The 15,864-nt window shown below is 38.0% G+C and overlaps 1 protein-coding gene across 7 annotated transcripts in view; it reads left to right on the plus strand.

Annotated features, from left to right (window-relative positions):
• The first annotated feature begins 10,148 nt into the window (after positions 1–10,148).
• Positions 10,149–15,864, plus strand: part of micu3a (mitochondrial calcium uptake family, member 3a) — a 188,389-nt gene continuing 182,673 nt past the window's right edge. For 2 of the 7 annotated variants that reach the window (XM_039750913.1, XM_039750916.1), the window contains exon 1: positions 10,149–10,594. In XM_039750913.1, the coding sequence (XP_039606847.1) occupies positions 10,289–10,594 (306 nt within the window). In that variant the 5' untranslated portion in view covers positions 10,149–10,288. The remainder of the gene's footprint in view (positions 10,595–15,864) is intronic. The other 5 variants (XM_039750919.1, XM_039750915.1, XM_039750917.1 and 2 more) reach the window with 4 other exon arrangements.

Consider the following 15,864-nt stretch of genomic DNA (forward strand, 5'->3'; position numbering starts at 1 on the left):
TGGGACAAGACAACGGATATTCAATATTAGCAGAATCTATCAGTCTTGTACAGTCATGCTTTCATAAAATACTATAAATTGGTTTGTTCGATATGACATGTACTTATTTGTAATTTGAACTTTGAATATAATTATTTATTGAGGAGCAGTACTACGAAAAAGAAAATCAGAGGACACAGTTTATTTATTCGAGTTTGAACAAAAATCTTCTGTTTTGAGTAAGTACATACTTTATTGTTTTTTTTTTATCACAGGGGCTGTCGAAATTTTTTGTTGATAAATGTTTTTATTTCTTCAGATAATAATATGACTGAATCAAAAAAGAAATGCAGACAGTACAGCTTGGACTATTTGAACTTATTTTGAATTTACATATTTATTTCATAAATGTCAAAAATGTAAAAAAAAACTCTGTTTGTATTTTTTTGCTTTAATTTTCATTAGTGCAGGTTTCGATATTAAATGTTGCACAAGATAATGCCATATTCTGTAGTCCTTCTATCTTTTTTCAATCATTAATTACAAGTGATTAAAATGAAAAGTTTGCTACAGTATCTAGTGAAATATTTAATATTGAGTACTGTACAAATTTATTAATCTGAGTAAGTAAAGTAAATGACTAGGGGGTCGATGGTTTTAATAGTTTTTGGTAAAGGGGTCTGCGGCCGAAAAAAGTTTGGGAACTCTTGGACTAACTGATCTTAGCTGTTAGTTTTTGTATCCTAGGAATTGTAACTAGCTTGTGTTTTGTTCTAAACTCATCACTTGAGATAATCAGTTTGTAATCTATCCTTTAACATTTAATTGTTTATGTTGACCTATTTTGTAAAGCACTTTGGATAAAAGTGTCTGCTAAGCAAATACATGTAAATGAAGTAATTGGGAGTAAGAGTAGACTGGGCGAGACTCTTCTGGGCTGGCCAGTAAATTTCCTGGCTTACCGTGTGGCTAGTCTTTAGAGGGGTCAACCACACTTTTGTCATGTTTGTGAGTCCAGCAAATAAAAATTAGCAAATTAGTCCTTTGTTCCCATTGGGATTGTCGGGCTATTTGTGATGAGGTCCTGAAGTGAAGGTGGCATGACCTAACCACTAGATAAGGGAAATGGCAGAAAAATAATGTCAAACGAGTAGCATGAACAAGTGCTGATACACACACATGGCTCTCCAGGTGCAGGATACAGTATTTTCAAACAACAAAAATGCTAAAGTACCTCCTCCAAAACTTTTATTGGATGCAGTATCACAGGAATGCAGAGGACTATTTTGCTGATGTGACACTTGCTTTACCAACAGAAAAGCCAGTGGGGGAAAAAAGACACGTAGCTAGTGAAAAGCACCACTTCCACTGTACCTTGTTGGGGAACCCTTCAAAAAATAGTTAAGATAACCATCCCAGGCCCCTGTCCTAAATGTTTTGAACTACTATTTTGCATTGGTGGTGATACATTATTTTACCAAGTCGCTGAAGGTGTGCATCATAACTGTCCATGAGGGTGAAACTATAGGGGAGGTATTAGGATATATTAGTAGATTTGGAATGCTAGCCATTCTGACTCATTGTGGCCCAATTTTCAAGGCAGATTGTTTCAGTCAGCTGTGCCTAGCTAGGCATGCAGAAGACATGAGCGCCGTTCTTACACTCACAGAGTAACATTTAACTAAGAGGTTCATTTAAACACTTACCAGTTGATTTGCTCTTGTTACTTGAGATAATCAGAATGGCTGGGATGTCATCTGCCACTGATTTTGATGGTGATCAGTCCACAGTGCATGAAGGAGTGGGTGTCCTCTGACACCATATCCACACCTCCATGTTCTGTTCAGGACAAAACAGACTCTACATACATTTTTGTTTGTGGCTGACTGTTGGCTTGGGTGCGACTGCTGATCCTAATGTGATGTGTAAGACCTTCCGTGACAAGACCCTGAAGGTTGCTGAGGGTTAGTTGGGTTTGCTGGTGTTCCCAGAAGAAGGTGTTTCATCTCGCCAAGCACCTTGATGGAAACTCCGGTCTGTACTGGGAAACAAGAAGGACAGCTGCGAGGGCTCTGAGGGCAGATAAGGAGGCGTTTGTTAGAGAAATTTGTGAGCAAGTGACCCACGTCTTGTTTACAGAGGAATCAAAGTATTATGCACATCCAAATCTATTCCTTGGAGAGTCACAGTCAAGAATGGGTGATGGAATGGTCCTGAAGGATGACACTGCAATTGTGACCTGCTGGGCTGGCTACTTTGAGCAGCTGTTTAAAGCCGATCTTCTGGCTAGGATGTTGGACATCTCTGTGTCCACAGTTCTTGAGATTGCTGCTCCAATTAGTTGTAAACCACCCAGTCTCATTGAGATTGCACAGGTGGTGAACCAGCTGAGGATAGGGAAGGCTGCAGGGATCTTTGGTATCCATGGTGAACTTCTCCAGGCTGGTGGTAAGGTTGTCCTCCTTGCATTGCAAGCAATCTTTGCTTCCATTTGGGAGACAGGCATCATCCCAACTGACTGGAAAACAGGACTTGTCATCCCTATCTGGAAAGGGAAGGTTGATCGCCTAGATTACTACGGGGGATAACACTGCTCTCGGTGCCGGGTAAGGTCCTTGCTAGGGTCATCCTTAATAGGATCTGTGATCACTTTCTCACCTACCAGCGATCAGAGAAGTCTGGTTTTACACTTAAGAAGTCTACCATCAGCCGCATCCTGGCACTGAGAGTTCTCATGGAGTGCAAATGTGAATATCTGTAGCTTCTTTGCAGCCTTCTTTGCAGCAGTTGATCGAGCTGCCTTGTAGGACATCCTGAGATTCATGGGATTCCCTCAAAGGTGCTGGATATCGTGGCCAGCCTCTACATTGGTACTGTGAGTGCTGTGCAGAATGGAGGCAGAACTCTTTGTTTTTCCCAGTTTATTCTGGGGTTTGTCAGGGGTGTGTTATTGCTTCTACTCTTTTCAGTGCTTGCATGGACTGGGTGTTGGACAGGGTCATGGTGACCAGCAGCGGTGGGGCATCAGTTGGTGAAGAAAGATTCACTGATCTTGACTTTGCCTCTGATGCTGTGATCTTTGCCGAGTCAACGGAAGCTCTGATCGGGGGTCTCAAGTGGGGCTCTCGAGGAGTCAGAGTGTCTGGGCTTGCGAGTGTCCTGAATAAAAACCAAGATCCAGGCTTTTAATGACCACTTGAGCACTGCCATAAAGAGTGTGTCTGTCTGCAGTGAGAATGTCAACCACATCCAGAGGTTTACTTACTTTGGCAGAGACATTCTTGTCTCTGGTGACTCTTCCTATGAAGCCAGTAGACGGATTGGGAGAGCATGGGGGGTTGTCATCATGTTGCTGGAAAGGGGTGTGTGGCGCTCCCGATATCTTTGCAAAAGGATGAAGGTCCAAGTCTTTACAGTCCTGGTGCTTCTTGTTTTGCTATATGGTTGCGAGACATGGACGCTATCTAGTGACCTAATATAAAGACTGGACTCTTTTGGTACTGTGTCTCTTTGGAGAACGCTTGGGTATCATTGGTTTGACTGTGTGTGTCAAAAGAGAAGTTGCTCATGGAGTCCCAAATGAGGCATGTTACATGTGTCAGTTACGACACTATGGCCATGTGGCACGATTCCCTGAGGCTGATCCAACTCACAGGGTCCTCATTGCGGTGGGTCCTCATTGTTGAGGACTCAGGCAGCAGGACCAGGCCAAGGGGATGCCCTCATAACACCTGGCTGTGGCAGACAGATGGTTATTTCCAGGGGGTGGGACTGTACTGCATGTTTGCCTGGGGGTTGCCAACCAGGATCCCAAGCTATTTTGTCATGTGGTGGGTGCAGCAATGTGCTGTACTAGTGTATGCTCCCAGACTTGACCTGACTTGTGAGCAGCCTATATAGTGTGAAGCAAATATTATGTGGGCTTTTGAATGCCCTTTTGAAGGTGCTGATCAACTTTGACGATGCAGCCTCAGAAATAAAAAACAGTTTTCCAATTTGGGATAGCACATTGGTGTGACTATTGGAATTTTTCTAAATGTTGATAAAGTAGTTTACTAGTAGGTGTATTCCTACATCAAGACCACTTAGCACCCTAACTGTCTGAATTAGCCTAGCTGGCAAACCATACTGAGCTGATGCCCACCTGTATTAGATTACAACTGTTACTATGCCAGATTACCCCTTTCTACATGTTGTCCTTCCCTGAAGATCAATACTGTGGACTAATCTGCCCAGCCACTATAAAAATTTTGGGATTCTGTGAGGACAAGGAATTTAGGAGTGAGCACCATAAGCAGATTGTGGGCTAAGACTGAGACAGGGTGACCTGGAACTTAAATGGAAGCCTTTCCATAGCATTCTGAAAAAGTTCTTTTAGAGTGCCTGGGCATCCCTGCAAGTGGATTTAAATATGAGCACTCACACCACACAGCAGAGTGAGTTTGGAATGCGAAAACAGAGACTTTGTGGTGGAGAGAAGATCATATGGACTAAACCCAAAACCGCTGGTCACAAAGGATTGTCAATGTGATTTCTTCATATACAAGGAGGACATGGTGAGGTGACCTGTGATGTTGAAAATACCAGAGGGAGCAGATATAAAGGTATTATGGTGACATACAGTATATGCGAGTGACACAGCAGCTCTTGCACAGCTCAAAATTTCTGTTGCGGATTGTGATTCTCGTTTGTGAACTGAGCTATGGGTGAAAAGGTTAGATAGATTAGGTGCTCGACAGAATGAGATCAACAGAGGGTTAGGAAAAAAGGATCATGTTGAAGGACCTGTCTGCAAAATTGGAACATTTTGTTTGATGACCTGTGGGAGTGTTACAGTGAATTGGATGGACTAGTGGGATACAGATTTTATTATTTGGTTTCTTCTTAGAGTTGACTTTAGTGTCTGCTCCTGGCTTAAGTGAGGGTCCTGTCCACAATATGAGAAGGGTATCATGTATCAATGAAGAAATTCCTCTCTTTGAATGTTTCATTACAGAACTCAACATATCACTGCACAGGTGGTGGAGTCTGGTGTGAGTGCTCATATTTAAATCCACTTGCAGGGATGCCCAGGCACTCTAAAATAACTTTTTCAGAATGCTACAGAGTCTAAGGAACTGTGAAAGAGGTAGAGAGTTTTTTTGTATGCCAAGGATGAAAGCAGCTGTAGAGATGGTAACTGTGTGAGTCAGTTGGCTTGCAATAGACAGGGGTTTAAAGTTCTGGCAAGCTGATAGAAAGACTAATATCTAAAAATGTTGGAGTTGTGGTGGAAAGGTCAACTGTAAACCTGGGAGATAGACGGAAAGTAATAAAATCATTAATGGATTTCTACAGCTGGTTTCTGAGAGAAGAGGCAGCATCAATACAGACATCGATATATTTTTTGCACAGATGCCGTACAAAGACTAAGAATATATATGTCCATGCATTTAAGAGCTGAACTGCTAATTTGGTTTGGTTCTTTTGTCTCTCCCATCTCAGTACTTTTTATATACTGTACATTCTGACACAATTAAAAAAAGACTGACTGAACATTTAGTCAAAAGGACCAGTAACTGAGAGAAAATACTAAGTCAAATAAAACAAGCAAAGTGTCTAAACCAGGAGGTGAATAACCCCAAAATATCAGAGCTGAACCACAAACTAAAGTCAGAGTCAAAGTTCACGCAAAGCTTATAATTTGTTAATAGGATTTTTATAAATATCTAGCATGCAAAGGCTTTGAACACAATCAATACCAATAGTGCTACCGTCTTAAATAGTAAATGGCTAAATTACTTTTATTCAGCAAAAAAAACTTTTTTAAAAAAGTTAAATAATCTTAAATTCGAATTTCTTAAGGTCCAAGAAATCTTACAGTAAGGAAAAGAAGATTTGCTGGCTTGATATAAAAGATTTGGACTTGTTTAGATTTAATTTTTGCAGTATACTTTGAGTAATGTGGTAATAAATCCCAAGCAACTATAAACAGTATGGCCATGGCCAAAACAAAAGAAGACAAAATGGCAGTGTCTGTGAATGAAAGCAAAACACAAAAAGATGATTTGATATTTTAATAAAAATGACAAAAAATAATCATTACTTCAATATCAGCAGTACAAGTCCACAGCATTTTTTAATGCAATCATCTTTGATATAATAATATATTTTTATACATTAACTAGCTGACGTACCAGCATTGCCCTGGTATATATGAATAATGGATTAAGGCAAAAAAAACTAATATTTATGTGTGTGTCTAAAAGTTGACTCTTTTGTCATTGCCGACTGAAATGCAAGCGGTCCATCTGTTATCAACACTACCTCACTAATAGCTATCAATTACACCTCTATGAAGAGCGGAGAATTTGTAGTTTGTGTATGATTGGATTCCATAAATGCAGGACCTCATTGCTGCGTTGGAACCATTAATATTACTTTTCTGTATTTCTTGCTTTACTGTGTTTTCACAAATATCTCTATAAACTCTATATATTAAGTCAGATTAACTATAATATGCATGCAAAACATCTTGAACATCTACTCAGCTGCTTCAGAGTAATGGCTTTTGCGGTGCTTTTCCTCCCATTACAATACCACAATGAAATACTTGAAACTCCATGAAGTCTATATTTTACCTTGTATGAACAATCATATAAATACAAAATTTTGTGAAAACAGATGTAGCTCGTTTTGAGTGATACCTACTCATCACACGATACACAATCCGGCCATCATTTCCATTAAATCGCTGATGTGAAATGCAGTCTTCACTATACATGAGGCCAAACTTAAGCAGTAAACCAAATTTATTACCATCTGCTGAGCCAATTTGATGGATTCTTTATAGCAGAATATGTGTACATGAAAATAAGGTTATAACTTTTCTTTGAGTAAAATGTGGTGCATGATCTCTTCTATCAGCATTTTATGTTTATTTCTTTGAAATCAATTGAACATGAGGCAAAGGCAGCTCTTGTGCGTGGTTATTCACTCTGCCAAGAAGATATTGGATTAGTCTGTTCATTCATCATCAATTCAATAATCAATAATCCATTTTCTGATCCCAACAATTTATCCCAGCAGCACTGGGTGCAAGAAAGGACCAAACCCAGTTGTGTTTTTGTAGTTTTTCTTCTCATTTCTTCCTACATTTCAGGGATATACAGGTTAGACTGCTTGTCAACTTGCAATCGACCCTCTTTGATTAAGCACATGAGAGTATGCCCTATGATGGACCAATGGTTCCCTACAACCCAGTGATAGAATATGAAAGTTAGGAAATAAGTTTATGAATTAATTGGTAAAATTAATTTTGTAATTTGAATGTAAAAATGAGGACACACCAAAAGCAGGCTGTTAACATACTTTTCTATTGAAAAGTAGTCACATTCTAAGTGATTTGTATTGATATTCTTGCAGGCTTACAGATGGATTAACACTTTAAATGAAGTATTCTAGGCTTGCACTCTATTCAGCAACCAACCTTGGATAGAATGCCAGTCTGTTCTGCCTATGCAAATAGACTGTAAAACACACTTTGATTTTATTAACTGTAACACACTATCTGATGCATAATTGAACTGTGCTCAGTGAATATTATGGCTGGAATATGTTTCTTTATGTAAATACAGCTTTCTGTTCATTTCATGCACCTGCTTAACCCTGTTTAGGGTAGTGACTGTGAGTCAACTACAGTCCTTATTGTAGCCAAATACCATCATCACAAATATCAGTGAACAATATTTTATACTAGCTCTGTTACAATTGTGTAAGACAATTGGCCTGAGGTATAGTACAGTTGGTTAATCTGAGGTTTTTAAAGTACTATGTAACAAACTAAGAACTTTTCTGTATGCAATATTTGTAGTTTTTTGTTTCTCTACCTGGACTAATATTATTATGGTGTAGTGTTTAAGGTTTTGGACCTAAAACTTCAAGCCCTGTAGTTGTGGGTTCAAGTCCTGGCACTGACAGGGTGTGACCATGACCAAGTCACTTTACCTCCCTGTACTCCAAACAGAAAAAAAAAGAAATTTACCAATTGTATCTCTAATGTTGTAAGTCACCTTGGATAAAGGAGATAGTCAACTAATAGTCAATAACAATATTACTTGAGCTGCTTACTCTTGAACATGTAATATACAATTACCCATGAGTAAAACTTTACTGCATTAAATCAGTTCCTAGTGGCTTTTGTTGATGGTCATTGCAAAACCAACTTTACAGGACAGTACATTCTTTTGAATTGAAAAGAGTAATCAGGAAGAATAATGTGAAATTTGAGTATATGTTATTGTCATTATTAGACTCTTACGATTTACATTTGCTTATGGCATTCACTCAAGTATTTCTTTTTTTTTTTTAAATTAGTTTTATGTGGTCCCCCTATAATGTATACAAATGTGAATACATATGTAATAAATTTTGAAGAGTGGAGAGGGGTTTTGGCCTCCTTTTACAAAAGTAAGCAAACGCACATATGTAAAAAGTAAACAATTTTTGAGGTTGGGGTAATGGTCAAAGCCCATAGATGCAAATGCATATTACAATGAGGTACGTTGTGGGGAACAGTTTGGTTTAAACTGATGCCTTCACTCCTGGCTTGCCTTTGATCTGAGGATATCACTCCTTCCTATTTGCTTCAAGTGAAACAGCACCTACGCTTGCAGCCACAGCACCTGGCACTGGCACTCGAACTTTACAGCGTGCTTGCTAACCACCTAGCTTCACATCTTCATTGAGCTTCTACAGACTTTCTCCTTCAATTTCACACCTCACTGTAGACACCAAACATGATCACACCTATTTTTCCCTGTCCAAGACAGAATTCCTTCTTCAGTCATCCATCCACCCTATTGGTTAGTGGTGCTACTGTATTTGTGTGGCCTATCAATTGCTTCTGCTACATCCTTCATTTGCATAAAGCTTTGCCTCAGTGCAGCACAGAGCATGTTATGTTACCCTAACATTAATAAATATGAACAAATAAAAAAATATATATTGAGATATAAAAAACACAGATCAGCTAATTTCTTTTCTAAAATATTACCAAATGTTACCAAAGTTTATTTTAATATAGATTTTTTTTTTATTTTAGTGTATTTAGTTCAATTGTAGGCCTACAAAATGCCTCACTCTGACTGTGACTGACAAGTCAGATTTTTTCTTTCTTTTGAATTGCCATGCTTTAAAGTCATTCCATTGTGTGCTCAGAAGAAAGTGGATGAGTACATTTATTTATTTACTTGCTTATCTACCTATTTATTTATTTAAATAGCTTCTGTAAAAAGCCAATTTTCCCCTTGGGGACAACTGAATATCTATCTATCTAGCCAAATTTCAACGTTTCAATTAAATAGAAAATAGTGTTTTTGTTGCTGAGTGGGTGAGATAGTCAGTAAACTTTACCTTACATACATGTAGATTTGTGTGTGCTGCTGATATTGAAGGTGGAAATAAATACATGAGCAAATAAGACCATCCACGTACTTGCTACATTGGCCTTTTGCACTAAAGGGAGAAAGACTTAGATAACATATCCTACAGGTAAAGCAGGAACCATACCTGAATGAATGTTAGTCAGCTACTGAATAGTTACGTTATTTTTATTTATTATTATCACTAAAATAAGGCTGCATACTGTCCTCGTTAAGTAAAAGACGTAAGCATTATCGAAAGCCAATAAGTTGGAATGATAAATTAATTTGCCAGTTGTTCCAACTAAAGCACATCATATCTTCTGTCCACGATCTGCCATAGGGTTTTATTGCTGGCTACAGTGATATAGTTATACGTAGTTTTTAAAATGTACGATTTTACAATAGGTAGTGGTGTTTCAACGAAATTGTTTAGCAAAAAGCTTTGCATTTGACTCCATCGTGCTTTTGATCTATTCACTAGAAAAGCATGCTGGGATACGCATCACTCAAAAATGACTCCAAAAATAACATATTAAGTTAATTTCAGGAATCATTTTATGGAAATACTGGGTTCACGCATAGTTATCTGAAGCGAGAGATTAGTACAAGTTTTTCTGAGGGTATTAGTGGGATATTGTAGTTTACTTTAAGATACCGCCGCTTAAAAAAGATGCCGTTTCAATAAGATGAAAAGGTCTTTGTCGTACGGTCTGTTCATTGTCATATCATCCAATAATCATATTTAAGACAACAAGAAAACACATTTTTCACTGTTTTGTGCTTTTGATAAGAATCTGCAGCAGGTGTTAGGTGGGAGGTAGAGGTAGTGTTACGAGACGAGAGCGCCTGTATCCAGCGTTTCACATCTCGCGCGATCTCAGTGGCTAGCGGCTCATCTAATTTTAATGCCCACAATCATGGCCGCTCTCCGCCGAGTGATTTTTACCTTTGGTAAATCGGTGAGGGATAATGTTGCAGCTGTTCGCGTCAGACATGTGTTTGGTGGAACAACAGAAAAGGGTGCGAGATCTGTGAAATCTGGAATTGCAGGAGTTTGTTTTGCTGCGGGTGGGGCCGCTTTCTGCTATTATTATTATTCCAGTCAACATGACCCGTCTATGAGCAAGTCCAAGCGGAATAAGGCATTCCCGTTGAGTGGCAATGACAGAAGCAGCTTGGTGCCGCTGCCTGCGGTTTCCGCAAAAGAAAAGGTAACGTGGCAGATTTTGAATGACTCATATATTCATTCTTTCTTATTCTGTTCTTCTTAACCGTTAAATAAGTAACTGTCATAATATGTTTAAATGTGCTATTTCTTGATGTTGGACGAGAAACTAACGGAATACTGGTTGATACCCCACCCCCCGACCACCCCATCAAGCTCTAAGAGGTAATTTACAAAGGATGTTAAAGGTTTTGAACATTTGAATAGAGGAGCAGCAAATATATTTTTTCTTCCTTTGGTTTTACTTGCTGACTAATCCTGGTGTGCAAAATTCGGAAATAGCTGCGATTTTCGGCCCGAAGTGTATTGGGGGAAAAAAAATTGGTTATGCCTGTAAACGTAACTTAATGACAAGTTAATGCGCTATTTAAGCTCTCAATATCTTGGGATAACTGAGGTTTAACGCCGATTCTGCAATTAAAATATATACCCCATGCAGTAATTGTACAATATTAATCTGTATAGTGTTATCAAGAATCTGTTAATAGGTTTATATTATTTGGCTGTTGAATATATTATATTCCAGTCATTGTTGTCAATTTATTTGAACACACTCGTTAATTCATTTATTGTTTTATTATTGTGCTTACATTTTTTTGCATTTTTGTGTGCGTTACTTGTGCATTTTCCATGGGAAAAAAAAATCACAAAAAGCTTGAATTATGTTCATAATTGAATAAATAGTTCTGAAAAATTTATTGTTTATGCTTTCCTTCGTATTTTACTTTTCATTTGAAGCCATATTTAATTTTGAAATGCTGGTGATGATAGCAAAATGCATTAAGTTTTAGATTCACCAAAGGGGACACGCTCTGAGAAAACAGCAACTCTCAACTTGGAAGAGAGCCAGCTGGTCAGGTCCATTTCCTCTGTGCTTAAAATACTACAAGAAGAAATTTGGATGGTTACCATGTAAACATTTGAGAGTAGAAGATCCTGGGAACCTAGCCTGTAAAATCAACAAAACAAGCACTTATTTTTATAATGCCTGGCTGGAATTTCATAAGCTAAGCAGTGCTCAATTTTTTAGGATCATTACTGCCACAAGTGCAGAGCACAGTAAATTTTTACTTGCATGTGCTAATCAACATTACCACTCTATGGTGCAGTGGTTAATTAGTGTAACTATTTTACCTCAAACTCTCAGTCATAACTGAGGGACTTGACTCAGACATAACTGTCGAAACTAAAAAAAAAAATCACAAATACAAATGATAAACACATTTTGGAAAGAGTTTCCAAATCAAATGCACTATTTAAGTTACCTTATTGTACTGTGATTTTAGAATTGTGACAGTCTTTTTAATGGGATCCCTGGCAACCTCCCTTGCCTATTAAATACTATTTTGTTGTAAAGTAATAATCTGCTTAAAGTGATTCTTTTATAGTCATACAAAATGGAAACTGGCTTCTTAATTAAGTTGAAGAAAGTGTGTCAGAGAGGACAGCAAAAAGAAGCAAAAAAAAAAAAAGGTTTAAAAAGGTTTGAACATTTTGCCCAAACAAATAATAACCATCTTAGGAAGTTTTTAGTGTAATGCCAACGTCCATTATACTATTTTATTAAAAGTAGCTTATAGAGGTAAATGAAATATTGACAGTTAATTAAATATGGTACCAGTGCTGCTTGTCGCCTGTCCCTTAACCATACAGTACTGAGAAATAAATCTGCAAACAGCAACTGGAGGACAAGTGAAGTAAATTATGATTCCTAAACACAGGCCTTTGTAAAAATATTATGTGTACTTATATTTTTATAGCTTGGTATGTCACAGAAAAAAGTAAAAGTAATACAGTGATCCCTCCTCGATCGCGGGGGTTGCGTTACAGAACCCCCCGAGAAAGGTGAAAATCCGCAAAGTAAAAACCATATGTTTATATGGTTATTTTTATATATTTTAAGCCCTTATAAACTCTCCCACACTCTTATAAGCATTTCCCGCACAGTTATACAGCATAAACCCTTTATATTCTCTTAGATATTAGGTAAGATTTGTTGAAATTATGTATGTCAACATATACTTCTTATCGTATACCATTGGGGAGTTTTATTTAATAAGTAATACAGTTTTAAACACATTGCAATTGATGATGTAATATAAAAATAAATGAAAAAATTTACATGTAAATCTATACTAATAAAAGGCAAAGCACTCACTCACTCACTCACTCACTCACATACTCACTCACTAATTCTCCAACTTCCCGTGTAGGTAGAAGGCTGAAATTGTGCAGGCTCATTCCTTACAGCTTACTTACAAAAGTTGGGCAGGTTTCATTTTGAAATTCTACGCGTAATGGTCATAACTGGAACCTATTTTTCCATCCATATACTGTAATAGACAGGTCGATGGCCGTGGGAGGCGGAGTTGCGTCTCGCATTATCACGCCTCCCACGTAATCACGTCAACTGACTGTGAACGCAGTACGTTTAGAACAAGGAAGAGCTTCAAAGAGCGCTGAAGAAAAGACGCATTACACAATTGAGAAGGCAGAAAAAGAATATCAAGGGAGTGACGCATACAAGCATATTCATAAGTGCAGCTACTGCGGAAACAAAGCACAGTGTAAACCGTAAGTTTAAATTAAGTTTATAGACACGCTTCTTAAATTAAGTTCATAGACAGGCTGCCGCTGGCGTTTGTCATGCCCACGACTAATACGATATTCGTGGGGTACAAGTTTAATGAGAGGAAGTAGGGTATAAACGAGAGTTTTGATCACTTTGTAACTAAGTTAAAATTGCTGGTGAAGGACTGTGCTTATGCAAATTTCGAGACACTGTGTTTGGGGGTCACGTCAGCATCTCCCCTCCCATTCACTTCATTTTGCTCTGAGCTGAGCTCTGCAGCTAACGCAGTCTTGCGGAAGCAACTTTGTGTGACGCTGCCACCAAATACTCACAGAAAAATCCACAAGTTAATACACACGCTGTCTCTAGGGTTTCTCCACACTCTAAATCCTTCAGTTACTACTGAACATAATCTAATTTTGAGGGTTGGGACACCAATAATATCACTGAAAACCTTACAGCCACCGAGACTTTGTAACGGCACGAGACTTCAGGTCACGTGTCTGCAAAAGAACCTAATTGAGGCAACTATTTTTACTGGAGGTTGCTCAGGGGAGAGAGTTTGTATTCCTCGCATCCCCGTTATACCCTCTGATCTCCCATTTCAATTCAAATGCCGCCAATTTCCAGTGAGGCTCTGCTTCGCGATGACAATAAGTCTCGGGGACAGACCCTACAAAAGGTTACATTGACAATCATGTTACGTTATTTTTAAAATGTTTCCTTTTCTTAGCACAAGCACAGCTGAAAAGCTTCGATGCATGTGCTCCATAATGCGTTAAAAAAAATAACGCATTTAATCACACTTTGCATTCCAAGCAAAGGGGAAATTTTGTCAATGCATGATTTCCTGGTACATCGATTACATTGATGCACACACCAGAGCTACAAAAATGGAAGAGTCTGAAGAAAGCACGTTGCTAGGACTGATTGGAGGCAAATTTCATTTCAAAAGACTACCCGACGGAAGCCTTGATAAAAGCGTGGTTTTGTGCAAACTGTGCAAAAAAGGAGTTTGCATACCGCTGACACACTTCAACCTTACAATTCCAACTAAATGCAAAACATGTTACAGCAAGCACAGAAACTGTGTATGATGTTAGCACTACCAGTACGAGTTTGAGTACCAACAAAAGGTGTCGACAGCCCAAACCTGATGAAATGACTGGCTTCAGGACCAAAATTCGTAAGTCAACATCGGTCAAACTTACAAATTCTCTTGCAAAATGGATTGTTTTGGACTATAGACCACTAACAGTGGTCGGGTGATCCAACTTTCCAACTGCCGTGCCGAGAGACTATTTCAAGTAAAATTCAATAGCTTTATGACACTGAAAAGCAAGCAAATTTAGATGCATTACAGAAAGTGGACTTTGTGGCTCTTACTGGGGCTCATTGGACTTCCGTGACCGTTAGTAATTTTAATTACATCTAATTACAGAATGTTCAATGATCACACTGTTTTAGCCTAATATAAAAAATAATTTTGGCTAAGGTTACTCGGAGTTTAAAGGTGAAGCTGGTCAAATTACCTTTTATGTTTCTGCCTTATTTTTTTAAGAAGAAAAACTGTACTTAAAAAATAATAACAAAAATTTTAGCATAAAGTGCATGTTCAGAATGGTATTTTCGTTAAAGTACTTACAATACCACTTTATTTTTAAGTCTGCCCAATTTTAGCCAGGGATGATATTTTTGTTTCTGTTTTGAACTGAAATGCAGTTTAAATGCATTTTTTTTTCAGAAATTAAAAGACCTTGAGTTTACAATATTCATGTCCATGTCTATTATTTGATTCTGTCGCTCACTAAAACCCTTTTAAATAAAAAAACATTTGCGCTTTGGGGCAAATTTTCTTGTGCGATTACATGCGATTAATCAAGATTAATTATATATATGTATGTATATATATATATGTATATACCTGTATATGTATATACCTGTATATGTATATATATATATGTGTGTGTGTGTATACAGTAGTGTGAAAAACTATTTGCCCCCTTCCTGATTTCTTATTCTTTTGCATGTTTCTCACACAAAATGTTTCTGATCATCAAACACATTTAACCATTAGTCAAATATAACACAAGTAAACACAAAATGCAGTTTTTAAATGATGTTTTTTATTATTTAGGGAGAAAAAAAATCCAAATCTACATGGCCCTGTGTGAAGAAGTAATTGCCCCCTGAACCTAATAACTGGTTGGGCCACCCTTAGCAGCAGTAACTATAATCAAGCGTTTTTGTGATAACTTGCAATGAGTCTTTTACAGCGCTCTGGAGGAATTTTGGCCCACTCATCTTTGCAGAATTGTTTTAATTCAGCTTTATTTGAGGGTTTTCTAGCATGAACCACCTTTTTAAGGTCATGCCATAGCATCTCTATTGGATTCAGGTCAGGACTTTGACTAGGCCACTCCAAAGTCTTCATTTTGTTTTTCTTCAGCCATTCAGAGGTGGATTTGCTGGTGTGTTTTGGGTCATTGTCCTGTTGCAGCACCCAAGATCGCTTCAGATTGAGTTGACGAACAGATGGCCGGACATTCTCCTTCAGGATTTTTTGGTAGACAGTAGAATTCATGGTTCCATCTATCACAGCAAGCCTTCCAGCACCAACAACCCCAGACCATCACACTACCACCACCATATTTTACTGTTGGTATGATGTTCTTTTTCTGAAA

This window comes from Polypterus senegalus, chromosome 4 (genome assembly GCF_016835505.1).
Source record: "Polypterus senegalus isolate Bchr_013 chromosome 4, ASM1683550v1, whole genome shotgun sequence".
NCBI classification, from domain to species: domain Eukaryota; kingdom Metazoa; phylum Chordata; class Cladistia; order Polypteriformes; family Polypteridae; genus Polypterus; species Polypterus senegalus.